This window comes from Microtus ochrogaster, unplaced genomic scaffold, assembly GCF_000317375.1.
Source record: "Microtus ochrogaster isolate Prairie Vole_2 unplaced genomic scaffold, MicOch1.0 UNK9, whole genome shotgun sequence".
NCBI classification, from domain to species: domain Eukaryota; kingdom Metazoa; phylum Chordata; class Mammalia; order Rodentia; family Cricetidae; genus Microtus; species Microtus ochrogaster.
The window spans coordinates 7,993,318-8,012,208 of record NW_004949107.1 but is presented as its reverse complement, the minus strand read 5'-3'; the positions used below and the strand labels follow the sequence as shown (position 1 = coordinate 8,012,208).

The following is an 18,891-nucleotide window of genomic DNA, read 5'->3' as shown; positions in this document are numbered from 1 at the left end:
CTATAACTATAAGTTGTTAAAGTGTAAAAGTAGCCCTAGCCAAATCTTACTCTTCATTTTTTGGAGTGAGTACAAGAGAAAGTAGATCTCAATGGGCTTTATTTCAGAGCCTTCAAATCATCATCACAATTACATATTTTAAAATTTTGCTAAATTAAGTACAACATACAATTTACCATCTTCATTCATTCTAAGTGTGTGGTCCAGTAGGTTAAGTACATCCGCCTTGTTGTGAAATCAACCTCTAGAATGTTTTGATCATGAAGTACCAAGTCTCTATAGGCACCGAACAAACAGTCCTGATTCTCCTGTCCCTTCAACCATGGCATTCACAGACCTACTTGCCGCGTCTGTGAATTTGACTCCTCTCGATACCTCCTCTCAATGGAATGATATACTTGTCCTTTTGTGACTGGTGTATTTCCCTTAGCACCACGTCGTCAACGTCCATCCATCTGTGTTGTAGCATATGTGGGAACTTCCTTCCTTTCGAAGCCGAACATCCCAATGTGTATGTGTATACACCACATTTTATTTACCCATGCATCTGTTGGGGGACATTTGGGTAGTCTACCTTTTCCCTGTTATGAATAATACTGCATTTGACATGGAAGTGCAGATGCCTATTGAAGTTCTGGTAATGAGGAGCGTACAGTACTCTGTCGGGAGTTTCTGAAGAACTTTCCTGCTGTCTTCAAGTGATTGCACGACTTTACATTTCTAGGAATAGTCCAATCTGTCTGGACGACTTGTTTATTTTTGTTTTGTTTGCTTCTTTGTTTTGGTTTTTGTTTTGAGACAAGGTTTCTCTGTGTAGCATTGGCTATCCTGGAACTCACTATGTAGACCAGGCTGGCCTCAAACTCAGAGATCTGCCTGCCTCTGCCTCCTGGTTTTGGGATTAAAGGAGTGCACCACCACTGCAGGGTTGCGACATGAAATTTTCAAGAAAATGGATTTGGAAAGTAATGCTCCTTTTATTGACAATGATTGTTTCCTCATACAATGTATCCCGATTCTAGTTTCCCTCCTTTCTCTCCTGTCAGTTTCTCCTACCTCCCTCCTCTCCAGATCCATTTCCTTTTCTGTCTCTCATTCAGAAAGAAAACCAGGCTTCTAGGAGACAAGAACCAAACAAGACAAAATAAAATATAATAAGTGAAGGAAAAAGTATCATATCAAAGTTGAACAGAGCAGTGATAGATATCAGAGATCCACTTGCTCTCACAATAAAGAGTCTCATAAAAACACCAAGCTAAGAGCTATAATATATACTCAGAGTTGTGGCGTAGACCCATGTAGGCCCTGTGTTTGCTGCTTCAGTCTCTGTGAATTCATATGCACCTTGCTCAGTTGATTCAGAGGGTCCTGTTCTCCTGGTGTCCTCCCCCCTCTCTGGCTCTTACATTATTTCTGTTTCGTCTTCTGAAAGATTTCTTGAGCTCTGAGGGGAGACATTTGATGGAGACCTCCCATTTAGATTCTCTCTTCATGTAATGTGTGACCGTGAGTCTCTGCCTCTGTTCCCATCTGCTGACGGAAGAAACCTCTCTGCTTATGACTGGATAAGGTAGTGATCTATGAGTATAGCAGAATATCATTTTATTGATACATTTTTTTAAAGACCAGTAGTGTTTGGTTTTATCTTCCATCACTGAGCTATCTAGTCTCTGGTTCTTGGTTACCCAAGCAGTGTTGGGTATGGATTCTGTGATAGTTTGAATGTAATCGAACCCCATAATTTCATAGTGAGTAGCAGCATTAGGAGGTGTAACTTTGTTGGAGTTGGTATGGCCTTATTGGAGGAAGTGTGTCACTGTGGGGGTGGACTTTGAGGTTTCTTATACTTAGGATTCCACCCAGTATTTCAGTCTACTTCCTGTTGTCTATAAGATGCAGGACTCTTAGCTACTGCAGCACCACATCTGCCTGCATGCCGCCATGCTCCCCGTCATGATGATAATGAACTGAACCTCTGCAACTGTGAGTGAGTCACCCAATTGAATGTTTCTTTGTTAAGAGTTGCTGTGGTCATGGTGTCTCTTCACAGCAACAGAAACCCAAACTAAGAAGTTGTGAGAGCTGGGTGTGAGAGACAAGTTACATTTTACGTTTTAATTGGTATTCCTTAGAGATCCTTCAAACAAAAATGTCCCTGATCTGCAAACCCAAGGACAGATACTTCCTGAGATGCTGGAGGCTATTGTTTATGGGAGATGACGAGCCAGGGTTTTAACTCCCCTACACAAGTGTGTTTGATTTATCTGCACCAGATTTGCTCGATCACAGGTGAGCAGGAGATATGTAGACAGGAAATACATATACTTATCCCTAATTGGGCCTGATGGGATATGCATCTTTCTTAAGTCCTTGTAAAACTTGCTTCAGGGCTATTTTCCGGGAACCTGGGTGTGGACTTGGCCAGAGCCCATTCACCTGACCATTATTTAATTAAAAACTTGCTTCAATTTGGCTTTAAACTGTGGTAATGGTCTTATTCATCACCAGTGGGATTGACATAAGGACTGGGGTATTGCTGTGTTAGGCCTGACCATGTTTCTGTTTGGAGTAATATGGACCTTAGGAGTTTGGGTTAGGAAAGCATTAGAATGCTTAAGCACTGCTTAATGGGCCACACTAGTAGAAACATGGAAGACCGTGGTGCTGAATGTGATTTCATGAGCTGTGGGGATGGAGAGGTTTGAGAGGAGAAGAATTGTTAGAATGTAGCCTAGAGATGTTTTTTGCTCTTGTCCAAAGAGTCTGCCTAAGGCTAAAGTGAAATGCTTTGGATTAATTCTGTTGGCAGAAGAAATCTCAAAACAGCCTAGTATAGACTCTGACATGTGGTTATTAGTGGTAACTCTAATTAAGATTTATAATGAAAAGAAGCAAGCTCAGCAGGGTAAATTGCAAAAATGTAAATTTTGAGGAGGAAAAATGTACTAGGAAGTGGGAGGGGGCTAAGTCTACTGTTCAAGAAGATGAACAGACTCAAGAACAATGACAATGGGTTTTTGATCCTACTGCACGTGCTGGCTTTGTGGGAGCCTAGGCAGTTTGGATGCTCAACTTACTAAACCTGGATGGAGGTGGGTGGTCCTTGGACTTCCCACAGGTCAGGGAGCCCTGATGGCTCTATGGGCTGACAAGGGAGGGGGACTTGATTGGGGGAGGGGGAGGGAAATGGGAGGAGGTGGTGGGGAAGAGACAGAAATCTTTAATAAATAAATAAATGGGGAAAAATACAGGCACCTTAAAACAACAAAAAAAGGGGGAGATGAACAGATAAGAAATGGAATAAAGAGAAAGGTGACCTCAAGGCAAGATCCCACCCAGCTAAGTTTGCAACTTGTAGAATGAAACTAAAGAAAAGCTTAGATCTGGGTGTGGTGGGGCACACCTTTAATCCCAGCACTGGGAAGGCAGAGGCTGGCAGATCTCTAAGTCTGAGGACAGCCTGGTTTGGAGATCCAGTTTCAGGGCATCCAAGCTTAGGCAGTGAAGGACAGAAAGTCCAGGAAGATGTAATTGAATGAGTGGGCCATGTTCCAGCCCCAGTAAGCAGCAGAATTTGGCAGTTTCAGCCACACAGTTCTGGAATTAAGGATAGAAGAAAGGGGCTATGAAATTTGCCCCTAAGAAAAGCCACTGAACTCAGGCCTGTGTCAGGGGTGTTCCTGAATGGGGACCCAGGGAAGCTATTGCATGAAGCTATGAAGGAGATGCCTAGATTGCCTTGGAGATCCCAAGATGTTAGTGATGCCAGAGTCATGTGATACCTGCAGATGAAAGCTGCTAACAGGGAGTGGAACAGTCCAAGAGAGAGAACTGCGTTGCAGCCAACAAAGCTGAATGAATTTAGAGATCTGCAGAGCGTCTTGACATCAGACATGGAGATGCAGAGTTTGGAGTTTGCCCAGTTGGTTTTCAGTCTTGCTTTGGTCCAGTATTTTCACTCTGCTCCCTTTCCTATGTTTTGGAATGGTAATGTATATCTGTGTCATTATCTGTTGGAAGTATGTGATCTGCTTTTTGACTTTGATTTTTACAGGTGATTATAGTTAAGAGAGTGCATGGATCTCAGAAGAGACTTTGAACTTTAATACATTGTTGAAACTGTGATAGACTATGGGGACTTTTGAAGTTGAACTGAATAAATTTTGCATTATAATATTGTTACAAACTTATGGGGGCTAAGGAGTAAAATGTGGTAGCTTGGATGTAATTGCCCCTCATAATCTCATAGGGAGCAGCACTATTGGGAGGTGTAGCTTTATTGGAGTAGGTATGGTCTTGTTGGAGGAAGTGTGTCACTGTGGGGTGGACTTTGAGGTTTCCTATGCTCAGGATACTGCCCAGTGTCTCAGTTGACTTCCTGTTGCCTGCAAGGTGTAGGACTCTCAGCTGCTCCTCCAGCACCGTATCTGCCTGCATGCCACCATGCTGCCCACTGAACCTCTGAAACTGTAAGTGGGCCACCCCAGTTAAACATTTTCTTTATATTAGTTGCTGTGGTCATGCTGTCTCTTCACAGTGATAGAAATCCAAACTAAGACAGGTTCCTTCTTGTGGAGTGGGCCTTAAGTCAAATCAGACATTGGCTATTCCCACAAGTTCTGTGCCACTACTGCGGAACGGATTGTAGGTGCAAGGTTTTGTGGCTGGGTTGGTTTCTACATTTTGCTTTCCATTGCCTGCAGAGTACGTTCCCTCACCAAAGAGACTAGACTATAAAAGTGAAAGGCTCCATGTAGGCACCAGCTCTACTTCTTCATCCATGTCAATGAGTTCTGTGGGTGTTGTCGTCAGCAATGAAGCCCCTACTGCCAGTTTGCAGAGAGCAACCCTTAGCCTTAGCAACAGCTTGGGTTGCTTGGGGATTCCAAATGGGTCTCCTTGGCCACCAACTCAATTGAATGCAACCCAGCCATGCCACGGGAAGCATGTCTCACCTGGTGACAAAAGATGGCTTGTTGAGACTCCCTATGTCCCATTACTAGAAGTCTTCCTCAGGATCACCTGCACAGATTCCAGGAAGTCTCCACTGCCCCAGGTTTCTAGTCCCCACCCCCCAAGACCCCAGTTCCACCATTTTCTCCCTACACTCTCTTCTTCCCCATGCCTCTCACCTGACTCTCCCTTCTCATCCCCACTCACCTCACGTCTACCCAAAGTCTCTTCTATTTGCCCCCCCCCAGGGAGATACATGTGCCCCCGACTCCTCCTCTTCACCCTCTCCAGATCTATGGATTATATCTTGGTTATCATTTACCTTACTGCTAATGTCCACTTATAACTAAATACATGCCATATTTATTTTCTGGGTTTGGGTTACCTCACTCAGGATGATTTTTTTTCCTTGTTCCATCCATTTGCCTGCAAATTTCATGATGTCATTTTTTAAACAGTTGGACAATACTTCATTGTGCAAATGTACCACATTTATCTATTCTTCTGTTGAGGGAATCTAGGTTGTTTCCAGTTTCTGGCTATTATAAATACAGCTGCAATGAATATGCTTGAGCAAGTGTCCTTGTGGTAGGATGAAGTGTTCTTTGGGTATATGCCCAAGAGTGGTTATAGCTGGATCTGAAGGTAGACCTATTTCTATCATGCTGAGGAACCACCATACTGATTTCCATAGTGGCTATCCAAATTTGCACTTCCACCAGCAACTGAGGAGTGCTCCTCTTGCTCCACATCCTTGTCAGCATGAGCCATTACCTGTGTTTTTGATTTTAGTCATTCTGACAAGCATAAGATGGGATCTCAAAGCAAGAAGCAGTCTCAAGATCACAGTGTCCTCATCCCCACCTTACCAGCTACCCCATTCTAACTCCTCGTTTGTTTTTAAACCTCTTTTCTTTTTTAAAAATTGATTGTATTGAGTTATACACTTTTCTCTGCTCACCTCTCTTCGTCTCCCCTTCACTTCTGCTCTTTCCCATGCCCCCCATGCTCCCAATTTACTTAGGAGATCTTGTTATTTTCTACTTCCCATGTAAGTCTCGCCTAGGGTGCTCATTGTTGTCTAGGTTCTCTGGGATTGTGAATTGTAGGCTGGTTTTCTTTGCTTTATGTCTAAAAGCCACTTCTGAGTGATACATATGATAGTTGTCTTTCTGGGTCTGGGTTACCTCACTCAGTATGTTTTCTAGATCCATTCATTTGCCTGAAAATTTCAAGATGTCATTATTTTCTTCCGCTGTGTAGTACTCCATTGTGTAAATGTACCACATTTTCCTTATCTATTCTTTGGTCGAGAGGCATTAAGGTTGTTTCCAGGTTCTGGCTGTGACAAACAATGCTGTTATGAACATAGTTGAGCATATGGCTTTGTGGTACGATTAAGCATTCTTTGGGTATATACCCAAAAGTAGTATTGCTGGGTCTTGAAGAAGGTTGTTTCATAATTTTCTGAGAAATCATCATACTGATATTCAAAGGGGCTGTACCAGTTTGCACTTCCACCAACCCCTCATCAGATAAAGGGCCAATATCCAAAATATACAAAGAACAAATAATCCATAAAAAATGGGGTACAGACCTAAACAGAGAACTCTCAACAGAGGAATCTAAAATGGCTGAAAGACACTTAAGGAAATGCTCAACATCCTTAGTCCTCAGAGAAATGCAAATCAAAACAACTCTGAGATTCTATCTGACACCTGTAAGAATGGCCACGATCCTCACGTTCTTTTTTTTTTCACTTTTTTTGTTTTTGTTTTTCTTTTTTTAATTAATTAATTAATTTATTTATTAATTAAAGATTTCTGCCTCCTCCCCGCCACTGTCTCCCATTTCCCTCCCCCTCCCCCACATTCTTATAGTAAACAAAAGGGAGGAATGTTAGTATTCAGGCATCTGTACTGGCCTCCCTTTGGGTCCTGACAGAATACATCCTCGGCTGCAGCCACTAAGAGTACGCTGTACATGTTAGCTACTTTCCCTTATAAAAGGCTGGCCTGGTACACCTCCTGGCTCTTTCTCTTTCACCATTCTCGTCCCCAGAGACCGGTCTCTGCCTCTTTTTCGACACCTTCTCTCTCCTCTGCCAGTAAGTCTCCCATGTGAGCCCTGTTGTATGGCGCGACTCCTTCCTGCTGTGTTTTAATATATAACGCCTCTATTGGATGTGGAGTTGCTCAAACTATGGAGTGAGTAGACCTTGTCTTGTTCCTGATTCTAGTAGAATTTAATTTGATGTTGGCTATAGATTTGATGTAAACTAGCTTTATTATGTTGAGGCATATCCCTTGTTATCTCAAATCTCCCCAGGACTTTTTATCATGAAGGAGTGTTAGACTTTGTCTAATATTTTTCTACATCTAATGAAATGATCTTGTGGTTTATTTCACTTGTTTATATGGTAGATTACATTTGTTGATTTTCATATAATAAACCATCTCTGCATATCTGGTGATATGTGGTGGATGATCTTTTTGATGTGTTCTTGAATTCAGTTTTCAAGTATTTTTTTTACATCTATTTTCATGAGGGAGATTGGTCTAAAATTCTTTCTTTCTTGGATATTTATGTGGTTTGGGTATCTGGGTAACTATAGCATCATAGAATGAATGTTGTGATATTCCTTCTGTTTCTATTTTGTGCAATACTTTGAGGAGTACTGGCATTAACTCTTCTTTGAAAGTCTGACAGAATTCTATGCTAAAACCATCTGGTCCTGGACTTTTTGTAGTTGGGAGAATTTATAACGACTGCTTCTATTTTACTAGGGGTTATAGATCTATTTAAATTATTTATCTGATCTTGATTTAACTTTGGTAAGTGGGACCTATGGAGAAAATTATCCATTTCTCTAAGATTTTCCAATTTGATGAAGTATAGTTTTTTTAAAGTATGTCTTCATGATTCTCTGAAATTCCTTGGCATGTCTTTTTTATGTTCCCCTTTGTAAACAGAGACTACACTTTGTTTCCTGGCTTCCCAGACCCAAGTAATCACACAGAAACTGTATTAATTACACACTGTTTGGCTGATGGCTCAGGAGAATTTCTAGCTAGCTCTTATAGCTTGTATTAACCCATTTCTATTAGTCTATGTATTGCCACATGGCCATGGCATTAACTCATTTTCTACATGTCTTGTTTTGCTGGTGGCTGACTGGCATTTCCCTGACTCCTTCTATCTCTCTACATTCAATTTAGTTTTCCCACCTACCTATATTCTACCCTGCCAAAGGCCATGACAGCTTCTTTATTAATCAGTGGTAATAAAAATATTCACAGCATACAGAGGGGAATCCCACAACACCCCTTCTCATTTCTGATTTTGTTAATTTGGATATTCTCTCTCTCTGCCTCACTAAAAAATTAGTTTGGATAAGGGTTTTTCTATCTTGTTGATTTTCTGAAAGAACCAACTCTTTGTTTTGTTGATTCTTTGTATTTTCTGCTTCTATTTTATTGACTTCAGCCCTCAGTTTATTTCTTACTCTCTACTCCTCTTGAGTATGCTTAATTCTTTTTGTTCTACCGCAGAGGTTCTCACCTTTCCTAATGCTGCAATCCTTTGATACAGTTCCTCATGTAAAATTATTTTTGTTGCTTCTTCATAACTACTATTTGCTACTGTTTTTCCTCCAAATGTCTTTAACTCAGCCCATATACCAGACTGGTATAACTTTAACTCCTTTACTAACATTTAAAATCATAGTAAAAGAAAGTATAATATCATAGTTTTGGCCACTTGGTCTTTCAACAAACAACAAAAATCATTTAAAATTTGTTATTCCCAATGCGGTTTATTAATGTGCACTAGGAATTAAACTTAGTTCTTCTGCAAGAGCAGCAAGGTCTCTCAATCACTGAGTCATCTCTCCTGCCCCCACACTAGATTCTTGTGACTAAATTTAGTTTACTATGTTTGAGTTCATTACTCCAGAGACATGTGAAGTTGGTGTCATGATTGGTTTTGGTTTTTGTCAAGTTGACACAAGCTAGAGTTATCTACGATGAACTTCAGCTGAGAAATGGCTCCCTCAGAAGGCCTCTCTGCAGGCCAGTAGGGCATTTTCTTGATTATTATAATTGATGTGGAAAGGCCCAGCCCACTTGGTACAATGCCATGCTGGGCAGGTGGTCCTGAGGTGTGTAAGAGAGAAGGCAGAGCTGCATTCCTCCAGGGGGTTCTTGGGCTTGAGTTCTTGCCCTTGCAGGGCAATGAGTGATGGAGTGTGACTTGAGAACAGCTCACTGTGGCAAGGGTACCAGTTCCTCAACAAGAAGCTGTGATAGAGAAATGTCTGTTTCAGTAGTTCTGGACACAAACTTTTGCTTAATAAACATTTTACTAATAATATAAATTAGTAATGTAAACAAATAAATTAGTAATATAAACAAGACCAGAAGAAGGAATTTTTTGTAAAGATTTATTTTGTTATATATGTATGGGTGATTTTGCTCACACCATGTGTCTGTGTTTGGTGCCTGAGGAGGTCAGAAGAGGAACTGGAGTTATGGATAGCCATGAGCCACCATGTGGGTGCTGGATGAACCTGGGTCCTCTGCAAGAATAAGTGCTCTTAACTGCTGGGTCATCTCTCCAGCCCCCAAAGGAGAAAAAATTTAAAAGATGAGGGAGAAAAAGATTTAAATATTCTACCTCTGATGCTCCAAATGATGTATAGTTTATGACTTTTAAGAAGTACACATATTAGGGAAATAAGTGGTTAAGGACTTTTTTGGGGGTCACTTTGTTATTGTTATGCTGTGCTGCATGTACCATCTCTCCTTCTATTAAAATCCATACATGGAGATTTGTATTATATCAGGGCAATATAAAAGATATGAAAAAAGGCGGGTTTCTGTTGTAGGAGGTGGCTTGTTTTATCCTGGCTGCGCAGCCCAGAAATAACCACACAGAAACTGTATTATTTAAATCACTGCTTGGCCTATATTAGCTTTAGTTTCTTAATTGCTGATCTCTTATATCTTAATTTAACCCATTTCTATTAATCTGTGTATTGCCACGTGGCTGTGGCTTACTGGCAAGGTTCCATCTGGCGACTGTCTCCAGCAGGGCTACATGGCTTCTCCTACTCCACCATCATTCCCCCAGCATTCAGTTTAGTTTTCCCACCCTAGCTCTACTCTGCCCTATCACAGGCCAATGCAGATTCTTTATTCATCAACCAACAAAAGCAATGCACATACAGAAGGACTTCCTACATCAGGTTTCTTTTTAGAATTTCAAATGATTTATACCAAACCAAAATGAACCATTCTGAGAGAACCAACATCTCCAATGTCCTGTAAGTAAACAGATAAAAAAAAATAATTAAGCCATGTTCAGAGTAAAATACCAACTTAACATTCATATCTTTATTATTTTTAAGTATTTTAAGACAGTGAAATGAAATAAAAATGTGCTGTGCTTATGTAAGTGGACCTTCATGTTTATCTTACTCAGTGGCTACAATTTTCATAGCTATTTATAAAAATGAATCCAGAACTAATGCATGAGGCATAGAGGTGTGGAGGAGGGACAGGGTGAGACTGTGGAGCATCAGCTGATTCCAGCAACAGGCATCACTTGTGACTCTGCCTCAGCGTGCTTCCAAGTTTCCTAGAACACGCACTTCTCTTTGGTGCATGTGTGTGGGGTGTGCACATGTGTGTATATGCACATGAGGAGGTCTGCGGTTGACAGCAGGTGCTTCCCCCAAATGCTCACCACTTCCATATTCAGGCAGGGTCTCTCACTGATCTTACTGTTTGCCAAATCTGGCTAATGTATCTGTCCAACTTGCCCCTGGGATCCCTCTCACTGTCTCCTGAGTGGTGAGATTATGTGACCCTCATGCCTGCCTGGCTTTTATGTGGTCCCTGAGGATCTGAACTCAGGTCACTATGATTACTGGCCAGGTGCTTTAGCCACTGGGCCTCTTCCTCAGACCTAACTAACATGCCGTCCAAATCTTGCCTTTATTTTAACTGTTTGTTTGTGACATTTAAAGTCATAGGTCACAAAACAGTAAAGGTTATATGCCTTTTTGTTTTATGAAGGTGTAAAGAAATACCATGAGAATCCCATCTTTCTTCAACTTGTTTTATTTTCATGGCTCCCCTCCAACCTTACTAACTTCTGAGCAACGATTTTATGACAGAAGTCTGAAATTAAAGCTGCTTGGAGATAAGATACGGATGGGCAATTGTACTTGAAAATAAACAGTGGGAGTGTTTTTTTTTGAAAAATACTGTAGGCTACTTGATATTGAAATAACAAAGACATGGAGTAGGATTGTAGCACTCACCAGCTCCTGTCAGAATTGAACATATTGTTCTTAAAATTCAGGTGGAAATATTTATTTTAAAATAATTTTGAGGTAGGGATATTTAAAAATGATTTTTGAGTGTCATAGAATGTTTGCCTAGCATGTGCTAGGAGCACCGTGAGTGGGCGGGGGTTAAGTTCTATATTAAAGTCCTTTCGACTAAGAGAAGCTGTTCATAGACTGCATTTATACTTGGCTGCTGGAAGACCAGGTTGCTTCCCTAAGAAGTTCTGTGTGCTTTGACTGTTTCTTTCACCCTTCCCTTCCCTTTTCTTTTTTCTCTATTTCCTTCCTTCCCTCCTCCTGCTCTTTCTCTCCAGTGATGCCAGGGTTTCCTTAGAATTTTTTTTTCTTCTTCTGAAGTTCTTGCTTTAAAATCCATCTGGTTCTTAAAAACTTTACTTTAGGACAGTGGTTCTCCACCTTCCTAATGCTGCGATCCTTTAATACAGTTCCTCATATTATGGTGGCCCCCACCCATAAAATTCTTATCATTGTTACTTCATAACTATAGTTTTGCTGTTATGAACTGTAATGTAAATATTTGTTTTTCAGTGATCTTAGGTGATCCCTGTGAAAGGGTCTCAATTTCTAAAGGGTTGTGATCCACAGGTTGAGAACCAACCACTGCTCTTGGACATTTATTGGTACCTGTTTTACTTTAGGCAGATGCACTGAAGACTAACAAAATAAGGTATTTTATATTTGATAATTTAACATTATTAAGAGTAAAGAATACTCATTAAATACAATTTAGAAAATGCAAATATATGGTTAAGATATATCTTTTCTGTACTTTTCCACATATGTTTTAATAAATGAAACTATTTTAAACACACACACACACACACACACACACACACACACACACACACACACACATACACATGTCATGTTGGGGACTGAATCCTGGGAAACACTCTACCACTAAGCTATTTCCTCAGTTGGCATTTGGATGCATGATCTTTGATTTTTAATGCCTTGAGTTTTATTCCATCAAGTACTATTGCTTAACCATTCCTTTTAAATTAAATTTATGAGGTTTCTAATTACTTCTTTTCATAAATAACCCTGTGATGAATTTTCTTAGTCATGGACCTTTCCTGTGCTTACTGTTACTTCTCACTCTGAAGAAACTCTGTGGAGAGAGGACTTAAGGCTGATGACGTTTTAGCCCCTGATAAAAATGGGAGACTTGGTGGTTTTGCTTGTTTCTTTCTGTTATATAAGCTGCAGCTGCAGCAAGGCTGACCTCGACTTTATTGACATGGCTAACCCTTGACTGAATGATAGTGCATGTTAATTCTTGTAGTAACTTACAACAACAAAAGGCTGTGCTGGGTTTCTCAACTGATTTCTACATATGACTAAGTACCTGCCAAGGACCATGGCTGTTGCCCAGTGTGGGAGAGACCAGCTCACCTTCCCTTTCATGCACCCAGACTTTTCTAAGTGGATTCAACAGTGTGGTAAGAGCTGCTCTGCTACAGCTGAATTTGGACCTCCTGCCAGTTGATGCAGTGGTTTTCCTTGAATGGCCTTGTCTTTTTATGTCAGATTTTCTCTATGTTACCAACGGTGTCTCATCGTGTTTTTGATCTAACTAGCACCAGTTTCCAGGAGGAGCAAGTTTGGAGCCCGAGAATGAAGTGAGCATGGGTTTGGACAGGTGTTACACCTGGATGTTATCTAGTCAGTTACACATTCTCCTTCTTGCTCCTATGTCAGTTGTTTGGGAAACACTATGTAATGTCATGCTTGCTCTTAACAGCTCTTAACTAGCCATAAGGCTGTAAGAGAGTTACAGCTTTGGGTGGCAGTAAACCTCCCATAGTCCATGCTGGTCTCAAACTCACTCACTATGTAGCTAAGGCTGATCTTAAATTTCTGTGTCTCCTGCCTCTAATTCCCAAGTGCTGGGATTACAGGTGTTCGCTACCACACCTGGCACAAGCCAGAAGTTACAACAAATGATGACTTTCAGAGCTAAAAGAACAGCTTTTGAGGGGCCAATCCTTCTCTCCAGGGACTGAAGCTAGGCTTGGCTGTAAGTGTTCTTAATCTGCTGAGCCATCTTGTCAGCCAAGCTACAAGCTCTTAAAGATTCTTTATTTTGAGACCTGTCCTACCATGTAGCCCAGGGAGACCTTAAACTCATGGCATTCCTCTTGCCTCATTACTCTGAACCTCTGTCCAGCAAATCTATGGATAATGATGCACATCCAATCTACCTTCCATCATTGCAAGGCCTGAAAAGCAAAGTGATATATATCCAAGTTCCCCTTCAAAACACTTTTGTACTTCAAAATGGCTTGCAAAAATATCAAAGCATATATGAAATGTATGTTTTTATGATAATTGAATTTTTATTGGAACACAAGGGCCCTCAAGACTAGACTTAGGCTATTTTTTTGTAAACTGTCAGAGTAAAGCAGCTGTAACAACAGTGTCATCTACAAAGCCTAAATTTTTCTATTTGGCCCTTCATGAGAAACGTTAGATGATCCCTGCTCTAAACACTGATAAATAAACGAATCTTTTTTTTTGCTTTTTATAAGTTTCCTGTCATAGAAATCAACTTGCTGAAGAAAACCATTCAGAATTCCTATCATTAGAAACAGTATAATTAGCAATATTAGTTAATAAACGAATGGAACTAGGTGTTGGATGTGCATGCATGAAAACCGAGTCATCATGACCATCCACCTTCCTTCTGCCCTGCACATCCCTCCCAGTATCCAGCAACCCTTCTATTTTGGGCCATCCTCCTATTTATTTATTTATTTATTTATTTATACTAACCAGTAGAGAGTAGTTTGGCTCAAAATGGCAAAAATGCCAAGGTTGAGAAACTCCAGTCTAGAGCTGCACCATTGTCATGCCCAGCTTTATTCTTTTTGAGCTGGGCAATGGTGGGAATTAATCCCGGAACCCCAGTTATTTACATGGTGCTAAAAGCAGCCTCACCCACAAAGCACCTGTGGGAGCTAGATCTTCACCCAAAACACTTGAGACTGGTGTCGGCATGAGGAAATGTATAATTACTACTGCAATTTTATTTGTTGTTGGATATATCAAATTGAAGTTGGAAAAGAGGTGACAAAAATGTGGAACAAGCATTATTCCTATGGTGTAGATGTGGTTTGTCCCCGAAGGGCTGATTTCCTGAAAGCATCAGCAGGTTGTAGGGACCTGGAAGAGTGAGGCTCAGTGAAGGTGATAAGCCACGGGGGACCTTCTCTCCACAGGAACTCATGCTGTACTTGCCCAACCCCATCTCCCTAGTCTGTCTTGTCTGTCAGCTTCTTCACATGCACTCCTGCCATTGAGATACTGTGTTCCACGAAGCCCTTGCAGCTGCTGAGCTGATGGGGCTACCCGACCTTGTGCTCTCAGCTTCCATCCTGTGGCCTGAAATCCATTCCTAATAAAGTACATAGCCTTAGGCATTTCATCCCAGTGAAGGAATATAGTCTGTTATGTTACAAGAAAATATGCATGTTTATATTGAAGCACTATTTAGAATGGACAAGTTAGGCAATCATCCAGGTATTCATTCATAGGTACATAGATAATGAAAGTGTGATATGTGATAAGGAACTTTACTAAACTATAAAAAGAATGAAATTATGTAATTAATGAAGAAATGGATGGAACAGGAGGTCATCAACGAATACCCATGTTCTCTCTAGAGGAGTCTAACCTGTAAACATAATATGACTATTCATAGTTATGTATTGTATAAACATTGAAGTAGATGACTGGGGAGAAGACTAGTTAGAGGGGTGGAGATAAGGGAATAAATATGGCCAAAGTATATAGTGTACTCAAGTGAAAAGGTCTTTACAAAACAACAGACTAGACACACACACACGCACGCACGCACACACACACACACACACACACACACACACACACACACACACACACACAATCTCAGAGTTGCTCCCTGGACTCTGCACACTGTAATGTGCCCTCTGACCTCCACATACACGCTATAGCAATGCATGCCATTGTCCATACCCCCCACACAAAATACACAAATGTAAAGCTCCATTTCTAAAAGAAATTGCAAATATCCTAAGTATATATATAAATACATACCGTATCACTTTCTCTAAGTTTCAGCAAACTGAATGTAGATTATTCCTTCATATTCATTGGGGTACAGACTGCTTTCCTCCTAATTCCAGATCTAAACAATAATGTCAATAAAGGTCTGACTATAAAGAGGCTGGCTGACCCAAGTAGATCTAGTTCCTGTAACTGAAGCTCTTGGGAAGATGAAGAAGGAGGATTGCCCTGAGGTTGAGGCCGAGGCCACTTTGGGCTACAAAGTGAGCTCTACTGACCCTGGGCTATGGAGTGAGTTTAAAAAAAAAACAAACAATAACAAAAAATGCAAAAACGTAAACTGAAGAAATGATGTTTATGACTACTATTATTAGGACAGTTACAGACAATTAACAAACTTCTACCACACTCAGTCAGAAAAAAATTGCATGACAACCCTATGGGGCATGTGGACTCATATCTGTTTTACAGATGAACTTCAGGCTTAAGGGAATGAAAATGGTTTATCAGAAATGATGCCGTTAGTGTAGCCATCATTTAGAAAGATGCCTTACAATGAGTTAGTTCATGGCCTTTTGTGCACTATTTGTAATACTATGAAGTTTTTTTTCTTACATGACATCTTTTTTTCTTTTGGAGTTGATAACGTCAAAGTACGTTAGAGAGGGGCTTAGGACTACTTGACAGAAGAGATACTTTATATGCATTTCTTATAAAACTGTATGAGTGAAAGGCATTAGATACATTTCTCTGCTAAGTCTTTCTAGGTCTTCTGTGTACTTTCAGCCATCACTAGCGGAAGAGTGATTTACACAGACACTCAGATACAGACTGCTGCTGTATTAATTGGCCCATAGCCTATTAATTTCTGACTGTTGATTAATTAAGAGGGAATTTACTAAAAATAAAACACTAAATAGTTATCTAGAAGCTGTAAATGTAGACTGGTTAATACAGGCCAACAGACAGCATGCAGTTAAGCAAGCTGTAGTTTCTCACGGACACTTTACCTGTCCCCTGCAGTCTTTCTCCAGTCCTCCTAAAATGAGATCACAATATTAATGACTGAAAATCAATAACTAATCACAAATAAATTAAAATGTTGAAAACTTTAGAGAAAATAATAGCCAGATTTTAACTCCTGTAAGACTGCCAATTACTAGAGAATAATTAGTTCTTTGGACTTGGAAATCCTTCAGTGTCCATAGTCAATTAGAGTGGAGGATGCCCGCATCCTCCTTTCACTGTGCAGCCCTGGCTGTCCCGGAACTCCCTCTGTAGACCAGGCTGGCCTCGAACTCACAGAGATCCATCTGCATCTGCCTCCCAAGTGCTGAGATTAAAGGCGTGCGCCACCACAACCCTGGTACCACTTTTAGGGAGTCTCTTACACAGCTGCTTTAGTTAATATTTACTATGTACATATGGACTTTCTTGCTAAATTAGACAAGAGCCAAACTACTTCCCAGAGATCCTGAGAGCAAGACTACCTGAGTGTAAGTGAGCTCCAGGTCACCACATCTGTGTCACATGGACTCAAGGGTCCTACTCTAGACCTACTGAATTAGAGCCAGGATTTTAACAGTCCCTCAGATGTCATACAATCATTAATGGATGCTTTTGTTTTCATCAGATAATCCATCATTTTCTATTCTATCACCCGCCAGCAATCTCTCACTCACTAGAAAGGCTTAGGGTTTCTCATCGCTGGCCTACAGACGCTCCTGAAACGACCACACCCCTTCCGTTGTCCTCTGTGGGACCTGAGTTCCTTACCTTCTGCATCTGAGATGGTGGTCACCGAAGAGTCAGTGCGCATCTTCCCCTCCTGCTCATTTCCTCTCTTGGTCACCTGTCTGTCAGGTGGGAGGTTTTAAGTGAAAAAAGGGATTAAAAAAAATAAGGGTAGGTATGTTACAGAAAGAACTCCATAATGCTTAGTATAGTGAGCATACTAAATATATTCAAGCTTCTGAATATTTTAAAAACTTAAATTCACAAAATTTCTAGGAATTATATAACTATAATATCATTATGTTAAAAGAAGGTATCTTTCTTTTCTAAAATATTATTATTATTATTTTAACAAGATCTCACTGTGTGGCCCTGACTGGCCTACAACTCACTCTGTAGACCAGGCTAGCCTTGAACACCAAGAAATCTACCTGCCTCTATTGGGATTAGTGGCATATGTCACCATACCCAACCAACATTTTACTTTTAAGGAGCTATTTTTGCAGTCCTGGTGATCAAGATCAGGATCCAGTGCTTCATAGGCAACATCCTAGCAGTGGGGTACGCCCCTAGCTCCCACTTTTCATGTATATTTGTAACATTCAACCCCAGCTACATTCCCTGCCCCTCCCTCTTCCAGACCCTTCTCTCTTTACAGACGCCCCTCTACTTTCATGTTTCATTTCTGTTATTAAATCTGGGTTCCACGTGAAGTATTTGCACTTCTGAGTCTGGTTTTTCCAGTAAAGATTACACTGTGCCACTTATAAATGACATAACTTCATCCTTTATGGAGGAAAGCCACTTTTAGTTATTCTGCAATTAAATATTTATGTCCCTTGTATCCTGCTGTTTCCTTCTCTAAGGCTCACCTGCCATGTTCTTTACTTTTCTGGTTGTTGCGGGAGCTGCGGGCCTCTTCCCACAGCCCAGCTCCCGGCCACCTGGCTAGCTTATGCCCTGAAATAACAACACACAAACTGTATTCTTTTAAACACTGCTTGGCCCGTTAGCTCTAGCCTCTTACGGGCTAATTCTCATATTTTGCCTAACCCATTTTTAGTAATCTGTGTAGCACCAGTCTTACTGGGAAAGATTCAGCATGTATGACCTGGCGGCTTGCTTCATCATCTCTGCCCTGGAGATAGGTAGCCTGGCATCTGTCTGAGGCTTCTTACCTCACTTCCTCTTCCTCCCAGCATTCTGTTCTGTTTACTCCACCCACCTATGTTCTAACCTATCGGGGCCAAGCAGTTTCTTTATTAATTAACCAATGACCTTCCTCCATCACCTGGTTTCTGCTGATTTCTCTGGATCACATGCTCATACCTGAAGACCTGGAGCTAGGAACCACAGACGAAGGAGAATGTGTGGTGTTTGTCTTTCTGAGTCTGGATTATCACATGCAACATGGTCTTTTCTAGTTCCATCTGTTTGTCTGCAAATTTCATGATTTCACTTTTTCTTTACAGATGAATAGTACTTCGTTATCTTCAATATTCATTTGTTAGCTGGCCGACATTTAGGTTGTTTACATTCCCTAGCTATTGTGAACAGAGCCGCAGTGAATACGGCGGCTCAAGTGTCTCTGGAGTGGGCTATCAAGGTCTTTAGTGTTTGTCAAGTGGTGTTAGAGCAGGGTCATTTTGTGGATTCTCCATATTGATTCTCAGAGTGGCTGCACCAATTTGCGTTTCCACCAACAGTGAATAAAGGTTCCCTTTCCCCTACCTGTTCCTCCAGCATTTGTTGATCTTAGACCTTCTGACTGGGGTAAGACAAAG

At 40.9% G+C, this 18,891-nt stretch overlaps 1 protein-coding gene across 1 annotated transcript in view; it reads right to left on the bottom strand.

Annotated features, from left to right (window-relative positions):
* Window positions 1–9,559: 9,559 nt before the first annotated feature.
* The window catches only part of Wdpcp (WD repeat containing planar cell polarity effector), a 288,056-nt gene continuing 278,724 nt past the window's right edge, over window positions 9,560–18,891 (bottom strand). The window contains exons 16-18 of the mRNA XM_013353497.2: window positions 17,150–17,229; window positions 16,384–16,412; window positions 9,560–10,274 (exon numbers count right to left, since the gene is read on the bottom strand). Of these exons, the coding sequence (XP_013208951.2) occupies window positions 10,224–10,274; window positions 16,384–16,412; window positions 17,150–17,229 (160 nt within the window). The 3' untranslated portion in view covers window positions 9,560–10,223. The remainder of the gene's footprint in view (window positions 10,275–16,383; window positions 16,413–17,149; window positions 17,230–18,891) is intronic.